At 38.6% G+C, this 18559-nt stretch overlaps 1 protein-coding gene across 1 annotated transcript in view; it reads left to right on the forward strand.

Moving 5' to 3' along the window:
* The window catches only part of Apoltp (Apolipoprotein lipid transfer particle), a 668275-nt gene that overhangs the window by 495168 nt on the left and 154548 nt on the right, over positions 1-18559 (forward strand). Inside the window, exon 53 of the mRNA XM_067142082.2 lies at positions 5580-5711. Within this exon, the coding sequence (XP_066998183.2) occupies positions 5580-5711 (132 nt within the window). The remainder of the gene's footprint in view (positions 1-5579; positions 5712-18559) is intronic.

An 18559-nucleotide genomic window follows, 5' to 3' on the forward strand; every position in this document is an offset into this window, starting at 1 on the left:
CATTTTCATTGAACTGATTCATCACTTGCACTGCTACAGCCTTATTCGGGTATCTACAAATTTCTTCGTATCATACCATGCAGAAAGGTGGCTCAACTGATTAACAACATGTTAAGTGATCGGAAGTTCCAAGTAATCACTGGATGCAAGATAAGCAAGGAGAGGAAGCTAAACAACGGATTGCCCCAAGGATCAGTTCTCTTACCATTATTGTTCAACTTATATCTCTCTGACCTTCCTGACACTTCATCCAGAAAATTCTGCTATGCCGATGACTTGGCTCTAGCTGTACAAGATCAGGTAATGATGACGACTGAAGAGATTCTGACCAAAGACCTGTCTTTACTGGAAGACTACTTCGAAATCTGGAGACTCCAACCCAGTGCGAGCAAAACAGAAGTGTCTTGCTTTCATTTAAATAATCGTTTGGCGAACGTGAAACTGAATGTTAGTTTCAGAGGGAGAATTCTTCGTCATAACTGGAACCCAAAATACCTTGGTGTCATCTTGGACCGCACACTATCCTTCAAACAACACCTCCTGAACTTAGCACAAAAGTTGAAGTCTCGAAATAACATCCTTCATAAACTGTGTGGAACTACCTGGAGATCTTCAGCAACCACTTTGCAATCTTCAGCCCTGGGTTTGGTGTTTTCAAGTGCCGAGTATTGTGCACCTGTTTGGATGAACAGTCATCATACAAGGCTTGTTGACGCCCAGTTTAATACCACAATGCGCATCATATCTGGTGCAATCACATCTACTCCAGTTCATTGGCTTCCACTGTTAACTGGTATAATGCCACCTGATCTACGCTGATCTAATGCCCTTATGAAGGAATTTCACAAGATCTCAAGAAATCCTAGTCTACCCGTGAATAGTGACCTGCCACTTCTGAATCTTAACAGACTAAAATCACGCCATCCAACTCTGCGTGATGCCTCTAACATGGATGCTAAGGATTTTAAATCTCTTGATGAGTGGAAAAGTAGATGGAAAGCAGCAACGGATGTGCGCCTTCATACCTTCTTCTCAGGTCCCAGACTTCCAAGTGGATCCCACCTACCATGCAAGACCTGGACTGCCCTGAATAGAATCAGAACAGGACATGGTCGGTGCAGAGCCACTCTCCATAAGTGGAAAAAGCTACCTAATCCAGACTGTGACTGTGGAGCTCCTCACCAGACTGTTCGTCATATCGTCAGGGAATGTAGGATTTGAGCCTATCACGGTGATGAGGATGACTTCCTGCTGCTGACTCTGGATGCTACACGCTGGATCGAAGAATTAGACATTCAATTGTGAAGCACAAGTTGCTTTGTTTCTCAGCTGTGAATATGTATATATGTATGTTACTGATTATGTCTGTATAAGCCATATGCTAAATAAATAAGCCTTATTCGGGTGGTGTTTTTCTACAAAAAATTTTACCGTTTACCACATTTTGCACTTCTCCCGAATCTAAGTTGAAGTGAGAGATTTCACTGACTTTTCCTCCTCCTCTTCCACAGACGAGATCTCCATAACCTACTCCTGTTGTTCGTGATGCAGGTCCATCAGTTCGTTGGTAGTCAGTTTCTGGCTATGTTCTTCCACCAGCTCTTCAATGTCCACGTCATTCACCTCCAGCCCCATAGTCTTCCCTAAGGACACAATTTCATCGACAATCGGCGGCTCATTGTCACCAACAATCCCCTCAAAGTCACGTCCAAGAACACAGACAGGCCACAACTTTCCCCAAGCGGAAGTGAGACTTCTCTTGGTGACTCCATCCCAGGCTTTATCGATGATATTCAGGCAGTTCACGATGGGGAAATGATTTCTTCCAAACTTTTGGAGGGTAAGGTTTGTTTCTTCGGTCGCTTCGAAGCATCGCTGAAATAGTGCTTTGGTGTATAGCTTCTTGAAGTTTGAAATGACTTGCTGATCCATAGGTTGGAGTAGTGTTGGGAGGAAGGAACTTAACCTTAATGAACTTGAATTCCTCCAGGTAGTTGTCCTCAAGGCCTCAAGGCCTGAAGGATGAGCAGGAGCATTGTCCATAACCAGTAAGACTTTGAGCGAAAGATTATTTTCTGTAAGGTATTTCTGCACTACAGGACCAAAGACATCGTTCATCCATACAACAAATGAACAGGGGGCGGGGAAAACGTAGGCACACGTGATGCTCGTATTGCGGAACCTCACTCGCTTATCAAGTTATATGGAAAATGAAAACCTACAACCTGTTTTCCAGTCATTGACCGGGTCAGGGATGTAATGAATGAAGCAGATATAGGCTGTTAGTACGATGGGGTCGCCACTCCCAAAGTGATTATTAATGAATGATAGATGCTATGAAATGATAATGGGGAGTGTTGCTGGAATGAGAGATGACAGGAAAAACTGGAGTACCCGGAGAAAAACCTTTTCCACCTCTGCTTTGTCCAGCACAAATCTCACGTGGAGTGACCGGGATTTGAACCACGGTATCCAGCGGTGAGAGGCCGACGCGCTGCCGTCTGAGCCACGGAGGCTTATCAAGTTTAATTTATTTAAAATGTTTGCTCGTCTTGCAAAACACTCATAGACCAAGTTATTCGCATTCCGAGGTTTCACTGTATTAGTCCTAATGGTTAGACCTTGAAACATTTGTATCAGTAAGGCTAGTATAAAGAAGGTATGGAATGCTAATTTATTTACACTTAACATGTGAATAAATTAATGGACGGCTTCAGTTAGGTCCAGTATCATCTCTGTATAAAAATTATGTGAAGGGACAGGTTAATACAAAATAGATAGATTTTTGATGCCGTGACTGATATTCCAGTAATCCTAAATCCTAATACAGTAGTACTCAGTCATTGTCATTCTTGCATTGTACTATTATTGCTGTATATGAAAAAGTTATCAGTAGTGCAGATAATGACATTTCCTTTTATTTTCCCTTCCATTACTCATTTGCTTTTTCATGCTAAACATCTAAACAATTGTTTAATTAGTGTGACTTAAATATCCTCTTAATATTCTTTCTAGTCCTTTCCTGTAAAGAATCTGCATATACATGCTGTAGTTCAAAAATTAGAAAGAACGAAGTATAACAACTGGCATTTGAAGAATGCTGATATTTTCCCTCCACTGAAAAATATAACAAAAACTGTACACATTTAACTAGCATTTTCATAACTGACATACCGATTTTTAATGCAGCTTCCTCTCTCGCCCCATTGTCATATATCCGGAAATACCTCCAGTTCCTAATAATAGTCTAGTCATTGATAGTGTAAATGTTGGTGGGGCTGAACCTTAATTAATCCATTCCAGTCTGGGCCTTAATATCCCTAATAAACGTTGTGGACTGGGCATTTTTAAGGGTTTTCAAAACATTATATCTCTGTACCTGTAGGAGATATTTGCATAATTCTTTTTTCTTTGTGCTTGTTTGAGCACCTAATTTTGAAAAACACTGTTGGTATCATGTCAACTATCACTTGAGATTTTAAAATTGTTTATATTTTATACCATGTTTTGCGAATGGACGAAAGGTCTGACGGATAACTAAGCAAGTACAGTTTTCTGAAATACTGTTATATTTACCCTATTTTGCTAATATAAAATGCAATAACAAAACAACAACAATAATGAGTACAATATAAAAATAAAAGTAATAATTACAATAATGAAAATATGAGCTCTTATGAAATTTTATTTTAATTGATAAATTTTGTCAAAAGTTACTCAAATGTAAAATTATTGTTCCATTTACGACAAAAGACTTCTGAGAAAGAGAAAATACAGTCTTCTAAACAGACAACTTTACTAATATGTAGACAATCTTACGTATTCACGCAAATATGAAATACGCGGGAACATCTGCTAGGCCGTAAAACAACCTCCTATCATAATGAAATCTAAGAAGTAGTTTCAAATTCATATGTCAATAATATGTTCATTTGCACATAAACTTATAATATATCATTAAATATCAAAAATATCACTTTCGTCAAGCACGTGTTTGCTGCGAGAGCTCACTGAGTGACAACATCTACTGATGCATGCTGATCGAAAATGTCATAAATTCTCTGACTTAGACATGTAATACTGCCATCTGCTTAAATACTCTCGTAACTAATACATGAAGAAACACGATGTAACCACCAGAATGCGTGCATAGCTCATTCTCGATTTTTAGTGAATTGTCAAACCTTACTACAGGCTATGCCCACAGCGCGGCCTGAACGTTATTTCAGCCGCTGCGAGCTGTTAGACTGGAAAGAGTTAAGGCCACTGCCGCTACCTTCCCAGTCATAGCCCTTTCCCATGCTTGCATCATCAGAACCATTCGATGAGTTAGTGCTATGTTAAACCATTAGCAGAAGAAGAAAATATGTAATTGTTTAAAAAGCCACCTGCTTTTACTCCAAGATATTTAGTGAGAGGAAGATGGGGCAGTTGGTACCCTCTCATAAGGCAGAGAGGTTCCTGGATGTAATTCATTCTATAATGAAATGATTTGCACTGAGCAAGTGACCACGTGGTTTGGGTCATGTAGTTATCAGCATGCATTCGGGAGATCATGGGTTTGAACCCCACTGTCGGCAGCCCGTCTGCTAATGGTTTAACATCGCACCAACACATCAAATGGTTCTGATGATGCAGGGATGGGAAAGGCCTATGACTGGGAAGATTTTCTGTGGTTTCCCATTTACACATGAGGCAAATGCTAGGGCTGTAACTTAATGAAGGACATGGTTGCTTCTTTCCCGTTTCTAGTCCTGTCCTGCCCAATCGACGCCATAAGACCTACGTCTATGTTGGTGCGACGTAAAGCAAATTGAAAAAAATAAAAAAGTTTGCTCTTAGCTGTTCCCAATATTAGACTTAGCAATTTTTCTTTTTTTTGCTAGTGGCTTTACGTCGCACCAACACAGATAGGTCTTATGGTGATGATGGGATAGGAAAGGCTAGAAGTTGGATGGAAGTGGCTGTGGCCTTAATTAAGGTACTGCCCCAGCATTTGCCTGGTGTGAAAATGGGAAACCACAGAAAACCATCTTCAGGGCTGCCGACAGTGAGATTCGAACCCACTATCTCCCGGATGCAAGCTCACAGCCACGTGTGCCTAACCGCATGGCCAACTCGCCCAGTACTTAGCAAAATATAACAGTTCTCCTGAAGAAACATTATAATTATTTGATATATTTCTACTGAGTTGTTTTGTGCCTCATAAAAAGTGGAGGTCTACTTAGTTAGTAGACTGAGCAGTATAGGTTGTGTACCTGTGAGCTTGCATTTGGGAGATGGTGGATTTGAATCCCAATATCAGCAGCCCTGAAAATGTTTTTTCCAAGCAAGCAAATACCAGAGCTATGCCACGCGTGCCACCTTCCTAGTTCTAGACCTTCCGCATCCCAACATTGGCAAAATCTTGTTTGTATTGTTGAACTTCTAGGAAGTCGTATAAAATGTGGAGTTCTATGAAAAATGTCTTTGGGTTCAATGAAAAAATAATGTGATATGACTTTACTTTTCATTGCTGTGTCTGTATTATGATGCACTCCAGAAATTTAGTAATGACATAATTCTGTTTTTCTTCACAGAGAATTGAAGCAGCTGCAAGAAGACTACGAAGACTTTAAAGTATATTTAAATAACTCATACAATAATAATGAGTTTTATATTCGTGACATCGTAATTTTCTCCAGCAGTCTGATCGACGAACTTTCAATAAGGTATGTAGGAAGAGTTGGAGCGTGGAATGCAAGTAGTCTGAATCATTGTGGTTGGTTGTCTGACTGTCAGGTCATCAGCCCAGAGGCCGATAGGATCCTCAAACAGCACCACCCAAGATTGTGAAGTTATAGGGAAACTGCAAAATCCAATAGTGGTGCCTAAATGAGGCGTACTAGGCAAGATGAGGAGTGAGGTAGTTTGCCGTTGCTTTCCTCTCTGGGGCAGAAAGTGCTATTGTAGCACGACTGATCCCATGAGCAACACCTTTCATAACAATCAGACACACTGTTGGGGCTCTGAATATCATTACTCAATATCATCCATATTGCAGTAGCTTCCATATTGTCACAGCCAAGGATGAGACTGGGACTTCAGTGGAAGTTACGTTTTTGTTCTAGCCTGTGCAAGAAACAGATTCATAAAGAAATGGCAGTAAGTGGATGTGGTAGGTTCAGGAATCTGAAATGTAAAATGAATAGACTGAAGTCAGACAGACCAGGGTCGTTGGCCGTGTGGTTAGGGGCACGCAGCTGTGAGCTTGCATCCGGGAGATTGTGGGTTTGAATCCCACTATCGGCAGCCTTGACGATGGTTTTCCATGGTTTCCCATTTTCACACCAGGCAAATGCTGGGGCTGTACCTTCATATCCTTCCCATTCCTAGGCCTTTCCTGTCCCATCATTGCCATAAGACCTATCTGTGTCGGCATGACATAAAGCAAATAGCAACCAAAAAAAAAAAAAAAAAGAAGTCAGATGTGGTTGGTGTAAGTGAAATATGTTGGCAGAAAAAGCAGGATTTCTTGTCAGGCAGCTACAGAATATTATCAGCACAAAATCAAATTGGGAAAATACAGGAGTTGGTTTAGTAGTGAATAAGAAAATAAGGCAACAGATACGTTACTATAACCGGCTTATTGAATGGATTATTGTTGTCAAGATAAACACCAAGGCAATGCCCACCACAATAGTACAGTTCTCTATGCCTTCTAGTTCAGCAGATGATGATGATGAAATAGAAATAAAATTTAATACAATATGTAATAGGAGATGATAATTTAATTGTGATGGGAGACTGAATGTAGTGGTAGGCCAAGGAAGAGAAGTTAATGTAGTAGGGGAATATGGATTGGGACAAAGGAATGAAAAGAGAAGTCAGCTGATAAAATTCTTCATCAATCATAATTTAGTACTTGGTAATACTTGGTTCAAAAACCACAAATGACAGCAGTATATTGCATCCGCTCACCTCCTGAGTCCCAGACTAGCCTTAATCTCAGGGGTGATCAGTTTGTATAAGACGTTAAAAATTTATAATTAAAAAATCAATAAAAATATATATAGGCGCACCAAATGAACACAGGGATGAATGGGGCATGCAAATTAAAGTAATGGGGTACGGCTTATTCATGGATACAAATTATAGACTCCACAATAGGACTGGGAAGTGACAACTTAAATTTCATGGGCATACTGGACTAACTACAATAAAAAGATATAGAAACTGTTTCCTATTGAAATTGCAATGAGGAGCAATTTATTGACTTATTTTGCAAACTGCACATGATGACAATTATTACATTGGGAAAATTCCATCCTGAAAAAGAAATGACATAATACCTGGATTCACCTCACTACTCTGGTAGTGTAAAATATTAGGTGAATTCACCCCATTGGTTACTGGGGATCGAATCCACATCCGTATAAGTGGACTTTTCACCGCTGGAGATCTTCTTTCGGAGATGAAGGCATGAGAGTAACTATTTACTGTCATCTCCCCGTTCCATTGGACATGAGTCACTTCCGGTATGTACATTCTGGTGAGCCGGACCCCTCACCGTGGAAATGTTATCGTATCTAAAACGGGAATTTATAGTACGGACAAACTCTAGCCTATATTTCCAGATTCACAAACATGCCAGGTATAGCTCATTAACTCAAAGCTTGTCTCAATATTTACATTTGTCAATACAACAAGACGTACCGAAAGGTTCATTACTATGCTCTGACAATGAAGACATGTGCCGTCTGTGGGTTATTTCACATCTACCGCTAACAATCACCCACGTGGAAACCCAACATCTGGTTCCAACCAGTTCGACACATGACGACTGTCCCTATCATATCTTCATATGATTATTAAATAATTATCATTATCATTCTTTTTCTGATCATTATCATATTCTGTGATTACCATCAATTATTTTATTATTATCATTTATTTCAATATAATCCTATATTTGATCATTATCATTTGTCATCCGGGATGATTATATGCTAACCCTTGCCGACGTTTCAAACGAAGGGTCGTTCTTCCTCGTAATTTATCCGCACAAATTAATGATCAGTTTCATAATAAATTATTATTATTATATTTATTATTATTATTATTATTATTATTATTATTATTATTATTATTATTATTATTATTATTATTATTATTATTATTATTATTATATTCCTAACACTGAATCATCGTCCATTAAATATCTTAATTTCCTTTCATCATAATTATTATTCTCAAAATACTATTTCAAGTTCTTCTTCTTCTGTTTCTTCAACTTTTTATTATTGTTTTTATTATGGTAACTTAATTTCACGTGTGACACTACCGTTAGCGATATTTATGGTTAATGCATAAGCTTTTACAATTTCGGTCTACTTTGGCACTAAGCAATTGATTTAAGACAAGATTCACTCGGATTATTATTATTATTATTATTATTATTATTATTATTATTATTATTATTATTATTATTATTATTAGAAATGGAAAGTTTTATATTTTTATCTCCACTCTCTAGAATTCAGTCACATATGTTAAATCCCATTATGAACTGCTTTATATCGGTCAGGACAACACGGTATTCAGGACCGCACCTTCAGTTTCGTACTGCCGTTAATTTTATGGGCACACATGTCCTCCCAAGACACATCTCACAACCCTATGGCACATCGTGGCTGGGCAAATACCTCCAATGCCGGCGATTGCTAAACTATTCCTTCCCAATTCATTTGAAGTCCATTTTTTTTCATTGGAACTCTTCAAACATTTATTTCATAAATTAATCCTCGGTGCGTGGATTCTGCCACTCATAATACCGGAATCGGCATTTTATATCATCTTAGGCCTAGAGATTCATCTATTTCATCATTACAAACAGTACGGCTCAATTTTACTTCATGCCGGATTTTCGTTCCTCATGATTTCCAACTCTAAATATGGGCTCAAACCACTCTGGGCTTTCAACATAATGTGACCATCCTATACACGTGCCTCTATCACTTTTAAACAACTTTAAATGGTTAAGATAAAGTCCAAAAACGTGAAATCAACAATTTACGTAAAAATCAAACTTACTGCCCGAATTAAAGTCTTTAACACTACATGTTATCTCCACATTGATTATTATTTCTGCTAGCAAACTCACAAAGCATTATCATTATTATTATACTTTAACTTGAAAATGCACAAAATGTTATTATTATTATTAATTTACTTTCCTTTGCCAACTCACAAACATTATTATTATCTCTCACTCGCAAACACACCAAGCAGTATTATTATTATTATAGAACTTGCGAACACACAAAGCACATAAAGCAGTATTATTATTATTATTATTATTATTATTATTATTATTATTATTATTATTATTATTATTATTATTATTATTATTATTATTATGACCTTCCGTATGCAACACAAATTTTACACTCTGGCACTTTCATAATCTGGCTGTCTGGTAACAAATATTCATACTAGCATACAAATAATCACCCCAGTGATTGAAAATCAAATAAATGGGTTAGCACAAAAAGAAATCTAACACTTGAAATGAACTCAAATCAAAGTATTCACAAACAGCATGCATTAATTGAAAGAAATATCCCATATTTACATTATATACAACAAACAAATACTCAATTAATTAATCTAACCCATAATTACGTTAATATAAATTAGTCGTCCGTCTATTTTTAAAATCATGGATTCGGGAGGCGATCCATGTTAAGTAACCATGATTAATCTACACTGAATCCCATTTTGTTGCGATAACATCCCCAAATATTAAATTTGTGTACTCATTCCTATGTAGAATTCCATTGTCTCATAGAGGATGAGAAGCCTCATGGCCCCATGGTAATTTACTCGTACATCATATCGCACTTTATAAAATTAACATAACAAAACACTTCTGGGAGATTACCCTTGATTAACACCTTACTAGAGAATTTACAATAATTTATACAAGAATAAAGAAAACACTTATAGGTGCCTCTAGACCCATTACACTTGCACAATATATTCTTCCTTGAGCCCGAACGACAAGTTGTGACACATTACAATGAAGTGTCGTTTCATTCGAACTGGCGTGTGTCGCGTTCTTTATCCGGCACTTCCTGAGTATATGATTTTCTGAATAATTATCACCGTTCGTCTTCACCTTCATGACTACTAACATACTTTCAACTCTAACAGAATCTATAATGCGTTTTCTGGCACTGAGTTACTGAGTCACCGTGTCAGCGTATCAAATTATTTCAAACGACTGGTTGATGTGAAGCTTGACTCCCTAGTATATATGGTCGAACTGGTTTCGCGCATGGGTTAATTGCGTTCACTCCAGAGGTAGGGGGTTTGGTTATCCTAAATCGGCATTTGCAGATGGATTTGGATCTCTGAATTTATCCCACTTAATAAACTGGCAATACACATTCACATGTCGTATTCTGATCTCATATCGTTTGGCGATCATGGAGATATTACTTGATCTCTGTCCTCCACTTTTCGAGCTCTAAGTCGGCGTCCCTGATGGCGTGATCATCTTGACCAATGGCGAGATAGCGTGGGTCATTTCCTAGAATTCTTTACTTTAATTTATTACAATTAATCAACATGGGAATGATATCACAAAAATCCCCTCTATTCAATTTTGTGGTTGGAATAATTTAATTATTGTTATCGGAGAAGCTAACTGGAGTTCACCTTAGTTTCTCTTATGTTGGCACATCTGCGAGTCTCTGACGAATTTTGTCATTGTCTAACACTGCAGCGGTTAGTTCAAATATCTCTTCCCGTCAACCTGACAACAAAATGCCTCGAGGCGTTGGAAACTCTAATTCGTCATATTCTCTGTACTGGTGATGTACTTGCCCTCACCTTGTTCTGAAATAAATGCTCCTTCACTTCCTTGTAGTGATTATTTCTGTTGTTGTGAGCGCTTGCTTTTAATCCTCTTAGCTTCTGACCAGGAAATATTCTACCCATTATGACGGGCTAAATTTTGGTGACAGATTGTCGCAAACACGTCTGACTATGTTGAAACTCTTCCTTTGCCACACAAAACTGACACTGTACACAATTTAATATTCCCATATGTCTGCATTTATATTATAATATCAAATCATGATAACTAGGGCCTATCTCATTCGGGTACAATATGTTGACAAGACCTAGAGACACTGGAAGATTATTATGTTCAGGCAGAGATTCGGAAATGAGTTTTGGATTATGAGACCTTCCCAGGAGCAGACTTGGATCCTGACCACAACTTGGTGGTCAAGAAATGCCTTCTGAAGTTGAAGTAATTGGAGAAAGAAAGGAATACAAGGAGTAGCGATGTAGACAAAATGAAAGAAAAGAGAGTGTGGGATTGTTTTAAGGAACATGTTGCCCAAGGACTAAATGAAACAGCTGAAAGAAACACAATAGATGAAGAGCAGACAATCCTTAAGAATGAGTTCCATAGTGCTGCGTAGATGAGTTACAAAGGAAGGTAAGATTAAGTACTGTAATAATCAGTGGATAACTCAGGAGATACTAGAACTGATTGATGAACAATAAAAATTTAAAAAGGTCAGAACAGAATACAAGCGACTAAGGAACTAAGTAGATAGAAGGTGCGGAACAGCTAAGGGAGAATGGCTGAAAGAGAAGTGCAAGAATGTTGAAGGTTGCAGTAAAGCTAGATAGCCCCTGCACCACTATGTCACTTGAACTTGTGCTCTAAAAGACATGTTAAGTATGTCGGAGACTTCGACCGTCATTTTCTTGGAAATGGTCGAGTGTCGAAGGATGAGCCAAAATATGAGTTCGATTATTTTGGCCTTTCTTTCACTGAGCAAAGATTCTGGGAAATTGGGTTGTTACACTTAGTGGGTTCCCTTCATAAGTCAGAAAATCATAGTCAACTTGCTGCTGCACCTGTCGTTGACGGCTTAGTTTCTGTAAAATCGCAGCAGGAATGCTACTTACTGGTCTATCACTTCCCAGACATGTAAAATAGCCTTCTGAAATCTATGGAGTGAGTACTTTTTATGAGTCAACAGTTCAAAAGATTTTTGTGGAATATTCATGTAAAGAAGTATGTTACAATTTTGAAAGCATCGTTGATTCAGAGGTGATTTGTGGGACATGAATATAAAGAAGGATTTTTTAAATGGTATTTTAAACACACATACATACATACATTATCATTATAGACTGTTATGCCTTTCAGCATTCATTCTGCAAGCCTCTGTGAGTTTACTAAACATAACCACAATCCTCAATTTGCAACTAGTGTTGTGGCCTCATTTAGTTCTATATCTCTTATCTTTAAATCGTTGAAAACTCTAACTATCGTCATCTTGGACTACCTCTACTTCTCTTACCCTCCATAACAGAGTCCATTATTCTTCTAGGTAACCTATCCTCCTCCATTCACCTCACATGACCCCACCACCAAAGCCAGTTTATGCGTACAGCTTCATCCATAGAGTTCATTCCTAAATTAGCCTTTATCTCCTCATTCCCAGTACCCTCCTGCCATTGTTCCCACCTGTTTGTACCAGCAATCATTCTTGCTACTTTCATGTCTGTTACTTCTAACTTATGAATAAGATATCCTGAGTCCACCCAGCTTTCGCTCCCGTAAGGCAAAGTTAGTCTGGAAACAGACCAATGTAGTTTCGTCTGGAAACTAACTTCCTTCTTACAGAATACTGTTGATAGCAACTGCGAGCTCACTGCATTAGCTTTACGACACATTGATTCGATCTCACTTACTATATTACCATCCTATGAGAACACACAACCTAAATACTTGAAATTATCGACCTTTTCTAGCTTTGTATCACCAATCTGGCATTCAATTCTGTTGAATTTCTTACCTACTAACATCAATTTAGTCTTTGAGGGGCTAATTTTTATACCATACTCATTTCACGTATTTTCAAGGTCCAAGACATTAGACTGCAGGCTTTCGGCACAATCTGCCATTAAGACCAAGTCGTCAGCATAGGCCAGACTGCTTACTACATTTCCACCTAACTGAATCCCTCCCTGCCATTTTATTCATTATTCATCCAACTTCCTCTCAACGACTGATCGCACCCTCCCGTCCAAGATGCCAGTGAATACTTTACCTGGTATAGTAATCAATGAGATACCTCGATTGTTGCAATCCTTCCTATTCCCTTGCTTATAGATAGGTGCAATTACTGCTCTTGTCCAATCTGAAGGTACCTTACCAACACTCCATGCTAATCTTACTACTCTATGAAGCCATTTCGTCCCTGCCTTCCCACTATACTTCACCATTTCAGGTCTAATCTCATCTATTCCTGCTGCTTTATGACAATGGAGTTTATTTGTCATCCTTTCCACGTAAAATGTAATTTCACCAACATAATTTTCCTCCTCCCCATGACCTTGGCTGATCGCAACACCACCAGGATGATTTCCTTTTTACAAGATGTTGAAAATATTCCCTCCACCTCTCCAGTGATTCCCTGGGATTATTATGAGTTCATCTGAATTACTCAAAACACTGTTCATTTCCTTTTTCCCTCCCTTCATAAGATTCTTTATTACTGTCCAGAAAGGATTTCCCTGCTGCTTGACCTAGCCTTTCCAGGTTGTTACCAAAATCTTCCCATGACTTCTTTTTGGATTCAACAACTATTTGTTTCGCTCTGTTTCTTTCATCTACATACAAATCCCTGTCTGCCTCAGCCCTTGTTTGGAGCCATTTCTGATAAGCCTTCTTTTTACGTTTACAAGCTGCTCTCACTTCATCACTCCACCAAGACGTTTGCCTTTTCCCATCTTTACAAACAGTTGTTCCTAGGCATTCCCTTGCGGTTTCTACTCCAGCATCCCTGTCTGCCACCCATTCACTTTCTATATCCTGAACCTGCTTACTGTCTACTGTTCGAAACTTCTCACTAATCATATCCATGTACTTCTGTCTAATTTCCTCTTCCTGGAGATTTTCTGCCCTTATTCATTTGCAGACAGATTTCCTAAGCCTATAGAAACTTAGTTCACTACAGATCAGATAGTGGTCTGTATCATCGAAAAATCCCTGGAAAACTCGTACGTTCCTAACAGATTTCCTGAATTTGAAGTCGGTTGAGATATAGTCTATTATGGATCTGGTACCCCTAGCCTCTCATGTGTAGCGGTGAATAGTCTTATGCTTGAAGAATGTATTCGTAACTGCTAAACTCATACTAGCACAGAAGTCCAGCAAACGCTTCCCATTCCCATTAGCTTCCATATCTTCCCTACATTTACCAATCACCCTTTCTTATCCTTCAATTCTATTCCCAACTCTCGCATTGAAATTGCCCATTAGCACTATTCTATCCTTGTTGTTGACCCTGACCACGATGTCACTCAATGCTTCATAAAACTTGTCAACTTCATCCTCATCTGCACCCTCACATGGTGAATACACGGAGACAATTCTAGTGCTAATTCCTCCAACTGACCAATCTACCCACGTCATTCACTCATTTACGTGCCTAAGAGAAACGATGTTGCGTGCAGTGGTATTCCTGATATAGAGCCCTACCCAAGACTCTGCCCTTCCCTTTCTAACACCCGTCAAGTACATTTTATAATCTCCTATCTCTTCTTCGTTATCTCCCCTTACCCGAATATCACTTACTCCTAACACATCCAGATGCATCCTCTTTGCTGACTCAGACAGTTCTACTTTCTTTCTTCCATAAGCGGCATTAATATTGATAGCTCCCCATCGAATTCCATTTCATTCCCCAAGTTGTTTCCAAGGAATCCCTCGCCTATCAAATGGGAGTGGGACTCCGTTACTCTCATATGTCCGAGGCTTGCTTAAAATGTTCTGAGCTCGGTAAATTCACGAAGCAGGATGCTACCGTACTTGCACATAGTCCAAGTGAGGATCTCTCCTCTAACGGGTTATGGACCACCAGTGAATTGTATAGTCCTAGTCGCCTGAGCACAAGGAGGGCCATGACTCAGAATATGTCCGAGATGCCCACTCCCATTCCATAACAACTGGTATCCCGACTCTTAGGACCACTTACTAGGCCACTCAGCCGTTGCCCATCATTCAAGAACTAGGACTTGACTACAGTAACCCACACCTTTGAGATACTCTCAATACATACAGACATTAAATTAAGCTCTGGTATTCAAGCTTTTGGGTTGGTGTACCTCCAAAATCCAATTGTTTTATCTTCGTACCCCCGAAGTACGAATATATTGCGATTATACCAGAAATAACAAGTATACCAAAGAATATTAACTATAATCATCATCATCATCATCTGCAGCCAATATGGCTTGCTCAGGATCCATGCACGCACTGAAAATCCCACCTCTAGCAACACCAGGAATCAAACTAAGTTGCTGCACCACCCTATTCCCCAATAACGACAAGAGTGGTATTGTACAGTATGTAATCGTCGCTGGACAAAGGAAACCTCGCAAATCCTTTGGAGTAAAGTTTACATAAGAAGTCCAAAACTGAGTGGTCAGCCAGAGAAATGTTCCTTGCATTTTCATTGCTTAATGATAGCCCAATGATTCGACCACTGGAGTCATCTGTTCCCTTCTCAGGCAACGTGGTAAGCCTTCACAAGATAGTTGGATGCAGCATAAGCAAGCATTTTTACATACCAAGTCAATGGGTGGTACAAAGTGACACATAAGTTATTTTAGAACGAATAGTTCAGAAAGGGGTCTCTGTTTAGTGGTAGAAAGAAACACAATCATAACAAGATTTTATTGAAAATCAGCAGGCTCGACTCTCTTCTGAAATGCTCACAGAAAACAGAAGCTACCCCACGTACCTCTAGTCTTATGCATATGATGCTTTGAATACCACTACTCTAGCCAGCTGGGGAAGATGTTTGAGCTAGTGAACAGGAAGGTGATTGGTATCTACCAGGGGCCTGTTCCACGAACGAACTTTGCAACTTTTCAACTTTGCACTTTTCAATTCTTGCGAAGTGTTTCTGTTCCACCATGATCTAGGTTGTACTTTTCAATTTTTTTTGCAAAGTGAAAAGTCTTTGCGAATGAGTGATCCGATCAAGTTTATTCCATGGGCAAACTGTATAGGCCTAATACTCTATGATTTTAATGCTGTATTTTTCACGGCAAACTTGACGGTATAATTGTGGTACGGTTAGTTTTAAAGTTTTTGTCATGGGAAAGAAAGGTTATTACAAGAAGCTGGCCGTGCTGGAAGTTGTCAGGGAGAAACGGTACATCCTTTTTGGCAACTTTAAAGATAACCTCTCAAATGATGACATGCATCAATATTAACGAGAGTACTGCCAACACATCCTCACATAGAGGGAAATTCACCCTTCATTAGAAATCCTGTCGCTATATTAAGTGGATTATCAGGCCAATATAATATGTTAGGAAATATTACATTTACTATAACATCTACGACTTTGGTAACAGTTCTGCAGATAATTGATTTTGATGTCCCATGCATTGCTAGTACATTGTGCAGCTGGGCACCATTTACTAACCAATGTAAGCATAGGCCTATAAGAATTTGTTCTTTTTCGGAAAGGGATTGACTTCGTTTTGTTGCATGTTTCAATAAATTGCTGATCATTTCAAGAATATAGTCAGCCTGTTTTGGGGTAATACGTCATCACTTGTGAAATTCCGTTGAAGTGAGGTTATGAAAGTTAATCCTGTCTTTGCACATTCTCTTGTTGGATTTTTCATCACGGTCCTCATTTGATGCTAACAAAAGCTCTCATCGTAATGTGTTTATATCACTAAACCAAATTCTACGCTGACAAACTTATGTACATACTTGTTAATTAACATATGAAAAAGGAATCATCTCTTTGCAAGATTTCTGAAAACTTTTCACTTCATTTCTTTGCACTTTGCATTTCTGTACCAATGGAGGAATATAACAGGCTTGAAAAGTGAAAGTATTCCTAACTATTCACTTTTCACTTTGCAAACTAAACCTGAAAAGTGATGGAACAAAATCTGAACTGAAAAGTGCAAAGTAATAAGTTGCAAAATTTGTTCATGGAACAGGCCCCAGGCCACCAAAGGCCTTGCGTGTCTTTGATCATCCTCACATATTTACTTTAGACTGACTGAAATGTCTTATCTTACCCACCATATTAATTGTATATTGAATTACCTGACTTTCATCTCATTCAGTCTCTGTACAGTTCTTTGAATAGCATTTTTCAGTACTGTCTAAAAGCACTTGGACTTCTCAATCTCCAGGCTTCATGAAGGGAGTATTTTGAAAGTGCTCAAAGGATGGACTATAGCTGTGGAAAACATGAGGATACTTTGATTACCCACTGTGTTGTTGAAGATATTGCTGGAACATGACCTTTGTATATTTTCCAGCTCTTATAACTGGCCAGACAATGAAATGAAGTAAATATCCTATATCTACACCTAAGAATTAAAACCTTGTAAGTCAGATTTTTTCTGAAAGTGAGATATTTGGACCAAAGGTCCTAACCTTGTATGTCAAGCTGCTCACTGATGAAAAATAGAAAAAATTTTTACATCCAACCACACCTGGGCGACTGGAGTGGGACATCGATGATGATGATGATGATGATGATGATGACGATGATCTTTACTGCCCTCCAATGACCAATTAGTAAACTATGTATATCAGAGTAGGCAGAATTCAGTGTAATATACTCTGTGCCAGTGATAATGATTAAATATTTTAGGGTTAGTTGTCTATAATAATAATAATAATAATAATAATAATAATAATAATAATAATAATAATAATAATAATAATAATCATAATAATAACATACATTATTATTATAGACTGTTATGCCTTTCAGCGTTCAGTCTGCAAGCCTCTGTGAATTTACTAAACGCCGCCACAATCCTCGATTTGCAACTAGTGTTGTGGCCTCATTAAGTTCTATACCTCTTACCTTTAAATCGTTAGAAACCGAGTCTAACCATCGCCATCTTGGTCTACCTCTACTTCTCTTACCCTCCGTAGCAGAGTCCATTATTCTTCTAGGTAACCTATCCTCCTCCATTCGCCTCACATGACCCCACCACCGAAGCCGGTTTATGCGTACAGCTTCATCCATAGAGTTCATTCCTAAATTAGCCTTTATCTCCTCATTCCCAGTACCCTCCTGCCATTGTTCCCACCTGTTTGTACCAGCAATCATTCTTGCTACTTTCATGTCTGTTACTTCTAACTTATGAATAAGATATCCTGAGTCCACCCAGCTTTCGCTCCTGTAAAGCAAAGTTGGTCTGAAAACAGACAGATGTAAAGATAGTTTCGTCTGGGAGCTCACTTCCTTCTTACAGAATACTGTTGATCGCAACTGCGAGCTCGCTGCATTAGCTTTACGACACTTTGATTCAATCTCACTTACTATATTACCATCCTGGGAGAACACACAACCTAAATACTTGAAATTATCGACCTCTTCTAGCTTTGTGTCACCAATCTGACATTCAATTCTGTTGAATTTCTTACCTACTGACATCGATTTAGTCTTTGAGAGGCTAATTTTCATACCATACTCATTTCACGTATTTTCAA

The sequence above is a fragment of the Anabrus simplex genome, chromosome 2 (assembly GCF_040414725.1).
Source record: "Anabrus simplex isolate iqAnaSimp1 chromosome 2, ASM4041472v1, whole genome shotgun sequence".
Taxonomy (NCBI): Eukaryota; Metazoa; Arthropoda; class Insecta; order Orthoptera; family Tettigoniidae; genus Anabrus; species Anabrus simplex.